General features: G+C 40.2%; 1 protein-coding gene across 2 annotated transcripts in view; it reads left to right on the top strand.

The window, feature by feature from the left end:
• Positions 1 to 6,000, top strand: part of TOX (thymocyte selection associated high mobility group box) — a 388,101-nt gene that overhangs the window by 369,251 nt on the left and 12,850 nt on the right. For both annotated transcript variants that reach the window (XM_019527707.1, XM_019527710.1), the window contains one exon: positions 2,220 to 2,606. In XM_019527707.1, coding sequence (XP_019383252.1) covers positions 2,220 to 2,606 — 387 coding nt within the window. The remainder of the gene's footprint in view (positions 1 to 2,219; positions 2,607 to 6,000) is intronic.

Raw genomic sequence — 6,000 nt, 5'->3', positions numbered from 1 at the left:
CCCCAAGGTCTGGAACAGCCTGCCATAGGAGGTGGTCCAAGCACCTACATTGAACACCTTGAAGAGTAAATTGGATGCTTATCTTGCTGGGATCCTATGACCCCAACTGACTTCCTGGCCACATGCCCAGATAATACACCTTCTTTTAGACGCAAGAGAGACCTATGCTCTGCCAAAGCTGGTAACTAATTCTCGTACTCAGGAGAATGTCCTGCAACTGTTATTGGGGTGACGGGACAGTGTCCCCCTCATCTCCCTTCATTTGACTAAGAGTACAAGCATAAATTTGCTTTCGTCTTTTCGTGTGTGTGTGTGTGTGTGTGTGTGTGTGTGTGTGTGTGTGTGTGTGTGTGTGTGCATTCATCTGTGTGTCTCTGTGGGCATGTATATACGATGCCTATTGTATACACAAGCCCACAGAAATTTGCATTCTTTTTATCATTTTCAGCTAATCTTCCTTAGTTTACTGGATAAAATAAGTTTTGTTGCTAGCAGTACTGCAACCTGTCGTGGGAAAATGAATTTATCATCTTTGTTCATCTTTATCATCACATATAATGAACCAATTTCTGTAACGTGCAGAGTGGCTGATTGTTGGTGATGGTACCATTCATCAGAAAAAATACAAATAGACTTTCTCAGACTCAACTGACCTGGGAGTGTTGAGAGTAACATTAAACTTACTTTGACTTGTAAACTGAGCAAACATGACATGGAGGTCATAGAATAAGGACATATATGCATCTTCCAGCCTTTGTTTTGTCAAAGTGACTTCTTTCTCTAGAGGAATATTTTTACCATTTTTTCCAGAATGTTTCACCTTTCACTGGTTATTAATTCAACCTTCCCTTAACTGTCAAATTATGATTCAGGTGCCCATAGAGAAACACCTGGGAATTATTTCTTAATTCTTTTCAGCATTTACTTGAGCACATCTAGTTTACTCAGAAGATCTGAGGAACTGAATATATGGAGAACTGAACAAATTGAATGTAAAACATTATAATGTTAAAAATAAGATCATTTTTAGAAAGACCAGGCTTCATGATTGAAAATATTTCTATCTTAAGGAAGGAGAACAAACGCTGCACTTATTCTGAAAATCTGTTTATTTCTTAGGTTTATTTTGGTGCTGTACTCTTCAAGGCTTGTTGAGATAATTCTCCTGTGTTTGGTGCAGTCAAACACTTTATAGGCCATCTGGCACTATCAATTTTTAAGCAGAACTCCTTCATTGGGTTCATTGAGGAGGTTCTGCTTAAAATTTAATTATTCAATATGCCCTTATTATTTCCACATTAACAGTCTACAAAATGCTGTTGATGTAGCCTGGATATAATCCTAACACAAGACATTTTAAAAAAATAAAGGGCACCAACACTGGCATTGGAATTTTAATGTTGTGTAGAGGAGCAATGTTAGGGTTCAGTCCTGCCACCCATAAGAACGAGTATCACTAGCTCTTACACACTACTTTAAATCAGTAGATATCAAAACATTTTACAGCCAAGTCATGGTCTTTTTTGTGCATTTTACAGATAAACGAATTTACTGAGAGGGGAAGTGAATTGCCTAAAGACACCCAGTAGGCCTCTGGTAGTGCTAGAAACAGAATCCAGATTTCTCAGTTATACCAGGGCACATTGCCTTTTACATGAAAAAGACTTTGTTTCCCCCCACTAAATTTGAGGAGCAGACATGATTAAGGGTGGCAAGCTTGAATCCACATTTTTGTTTGTTGTTTAGCTCAGTAAAATCACTCCCAAGTTTTGTTATATGAAAATGATAGACCAGGAAGTAGTGTAGGCCAGAAAGCAGTGGGGTCTTGTATACAATAGAGAAGAGAAGGTTTGTAGGGTTTATGGTATAAGAGTTAACTTTATTTCTAGAGTAATATCCAGTTTCCCCTGTAGGGACATTTTTAGCAACATGACCATGACAGATATTTGTTTTTGAGATGTGTATTATCATAAAAGAATTCTCCACATCATGGCACGATGAGAGAGATGAATGCTTCTCTTTGTACAACACAATTAATTGTACAATGCCCTAAATTAAATGTACAGAACATTACAACTTAACATCACACTAAGTTTTGGACCATTATTGCAGAATATGAATGTGTTTCAGTAAAGGATAGCACAATGCAAAAATTTTACAGTAAACTGCACTTAAAGAAAACGTTGGTCTCTAAATATTGTTGTTTGTTTTCTCAACAGAGCTACAGTGAACCTGTTGATGTTAAGGCATCCCAGCCACCTCAGATGATTAATTCAAAACAGTCAGTGTTTCATGGGCCTGCACAGGCTCCTTCTGCACTGTATCTAAGTTCCCATTATCACCAACAACCAGGAATGAACCCTCACATAACTGCCATGCACGCTAATATTCCTAGGAATATAGCACCCAAGCCCAACAACCAAATGCCAGTGACTGTTTCCATAGCAAATATGGCTGTATCCCCACCACCACCACTTCAGATAAGTCCACCTCTCCACCAGCATCTCAACATACAGCAACACCAGCCAATTACAATGCAGCAGTCCATTGGAAACCAGCTACCAATGCAGGTCCAGTCTGCTTTACATTCACCTACAATGCAGCAAGTAAGTTGTAAAATGTGATTTTTTTTCAGGCTGTTTGGAAAACTGTTTCATTTATTCCATTTCATTTTTCCAAACCAATGAAAACATTTGATGAACCTGTAGTGGGGTGTTTTTGAGTCATGGACTAACTTCAGTTTTGGAACTTTCCAGTATTTCTATAATACAGTTCTTGGTGGTCTGTACTGCAAAGATTTGAACTCATGAGCAACTTTATTTATAAGATTAGTCTTCCAGACCTCAGTAGAATCGGCCACGATAATAATGTTATTCACGTGATACAGAAGATTGGCTCTCAAACCTTAGAATTCCATCTCATCTATATAAAGAGAGTGTCTATCAGAAATAGATTACTGTTATTCAACAGAATTGCCTCCACGGTAGAAAATACCCTGAAGAAGAGGTGAAATCTTAAGGCTCCTGAAATTTAGATTTTATGATGCAGTTTGTAAACTCTGAGTATATCTAGACTAGGGTCAGTAACAGGCAGGCCCTGAGCCAGATCCAGCCCACAAAGTAGTTGGATACAGCCCAGAAAGGTCCAAACCGTCCCAGAATTTGCACAGAGGATTGTGTGAGTACAGACTTGAAGCCTACAGCAGGTAGTTGAGTTGCAAAAGGTGGCAAAATGTTGCAAACCCCTGATCTGGAAAGGAAAGGAAAGTGATTGTAGCATGTACTTGTATATGTGCAAAATGCGAAGCAGGCCCCAAGCTGGCAGTAGGTACCAGGGGTCAGGCCTGGACTCTTGGTAGCAGCGTCAGGCAGCAGAGGGGCTAGCAGGAGGTAAGAGCTTGGCCCACGGCTGACTGGGCTGATGAGGTGCAATTTGCACCCGTGGTCACCATCTTCATTTGCATTTAGTCATAGTTAAATACTCAGACAATACTATGTTACATCAGAGTTAATTAGTTCACTCACCCTAATACCAGCACAAGTGTGATGTTTTACTGCAGAGCTAATTAGTCTACTCCTCTCAGTAAAGTGCATGTGTAGATGTACTCTGTATATACAACTAATGAATTCAGGTTGATGTTATGGAATTATGAAATATCTATATGTTTTGCATGTTTCTGTGAATGGGTATTCACCTTTGCTAACAAGGTTCTAGCATTTACTTTCCAATCTAGTTGTAATAGTCATTAAAACTTAATGGTAGACTACTGAGAGGGGAGCAGCTTGGGACAAAAAATGTCTCCTACTCAGGAGAACCTAGGGAGTGGAAATGCTTTTAGCAGGATAAAAGGACAGAGGCAACAAAGGAGAGATGTGAAAAGGGACTCCCAGAAAGAAAAAGAAAAGTGAAAGCCTCATAGGAATACATTTGAATTCTTAGGCAGCAGAAAAGAAGAGGCAAGCAGACTCCTGTTAAAGTTGGGAAGTTAATTCTAGGACCAGCCAAAGTTAGAGAAAGCATGCTGGGCTAGAAAGACTCTATAGTTCAGAAGACACAAAAGGAGCTGCACAAGAGGAACCTGGGTCATCTCGGAGGGGCTGATTTTCTAGCCCCAAACAATGATTCCAAGAGGTAAGGAAGCCAAGGCAGGGCAATGTGTACAGGTGTTATTTTTGTCTAGATCTGTGTGTTTGTCATGCTAAGAGGAAAGAGAAATGTCCTTAGAATCCCGTGCAGAATCATTTGTGAACTTGAAGAGTTTAACAGCAGCCAGAGAGGCCATACAGCTGGAGTTCTGGTATAGAGTGGGTGTAAACCATAGGGCTTTTAAAGGGGGTAGCACTAGATCTGTGAGGGACAGACAGCCGAATCACAGTTCCATCAGTTACCAGGATGGATGCTAGATCAGGCATCTTCATTCTGACAGTAGGCCTAGTGACCTGCCAGCCAGAAGTACCCTGGACAGAGTATCCTGGACCTAGTAAACTAGTATCTAACACTGCAAGTATCCAAACAAGGGAGTTCTTTTAGTTTTGTGTCAGGATCAGATCCTAACTTTAGATGTGATTTGGACCTCACTTTGTATAATCATTTACATTGTTGTGGAGTCCTACCAAATTAGACTCATGCATTTTTTTTCACCCATTTCCACTCCTTCCTCTTGGAAGTAAACATCCAGGAAAGGTGCAAAGCAGTAGAAAAATCAGCCGCATCATTTCCTTTCATGATTACTCTTTTCTGTTTTGTTTTTGTGTGTTTGCAGATGTCTTAAATACCTGGTTTGTTCTTAAATACCTGCATACAGATGCAGAGTTTGTGGGCACAATTTATGAAGCTGGATTTGAAAATCTGGCATTGATTATTCAGTAGATAATATTATAGTTAACAGAAGGTGCAGTACAGGAGTTGGAGAGTTTTTAGCACTACATCTGGTTGATGGTGCCATACCATGCTCATCATAACTGCACAGACCTAAGCACTGTTCCATGATGTATTATTCAGAATGGTTACACTGCACAAAACCAATTAAATAAAATGTAAATTCTATTGCTTTTATTGTGTCAGGTTCAACATTAACCAGAAGAAAAGGAGAGAGTGAGGAATCTTGTCTTTTAGCATGTTACACGTATGTCACTAGAGTGAGAGAATTGTCACTCATAGCAGATGCTGTTAGCTGTGATATTGCATATGTTGCACAATGCCATTTCTTTCTGAAGGTATAACATAGGATGGAGAAAAGTCCATGGTAGACTGTGGTAGATTTGTGCTTTGCTGACATGCATACAACATTAAAAAAAAGAAAAAAAAAGTTATGACCCTGGTCACATCCTCTGTGTGAAGGTAGAAAAATCAGTTTAAAATACCACTATATTTTAAACAGGAATGGGAATATTGGTCCCCATTGTTCATCCAGGAAATATGACATTATCTCAGCTTCATTCAAGTTGACAGGTGCTTGTAACCTGTTGAAATGCTACACTGTTGGTTTTTATCTCTTGGGCCCTTGGCAGATGTGCAGTTAAAGCAAGGATGGGATCTGATGTGTGATCCCTACATGGTTTGCCCCCACAGCTGGAAGCCTGGATCAACTATAAGGCTTCCAGCTGCAGGCACACAGTGGAGCCTTTGGCTCCGGCTGTACCCGAAAGCATGGGAGCCCCGATCTGCCACTGCTTCCAGCCCAGGAGATGTATCAGAGTTAAGGGCTCCAATGCACCTCTCCTGCTGGGAGCAGCAGGTGATCACAGCTCCCAGCTTTGGGGGCACATGGGAGCTTTTGACTCCTGGCTACACATTCAGTTAATGGTGTGATAGGAACCAGCCGTAAAGTTATTATACATATTTTGTGTAATACCTTTGTGGCTTATTCCTTGTTTTATCACGCCATTGATTGCATTAACCTGCAATTGGGTAACTATTTAAGACACGATTAACTGGTTACTCTCAATTAAGTGTACATGTGCTGGGGACCTGACAGTTACCAGTATTTTGTATTTCAGA

Source organism: Gavialis gangeticus, unplaced genomic scaffold (genome assembly GCF_001723915.1).
Source record: "Gavialis gangeticus isolate Ggan-Ray unplaced genomic scaffold, GavGan_comp1, whole genome shotgun sequence".
NCBI classification, from domain to species: domain Eukaryota; kingdom Metazoa; phylum Chordata; order Crocodylia; family Gavialidae; genus Gavialis; species Gavialis gangeticus.
Note: the sequence above shows the minus strand (reverse complement) of the source record. Positions and strands in the feature narration are given on the sequence as shown.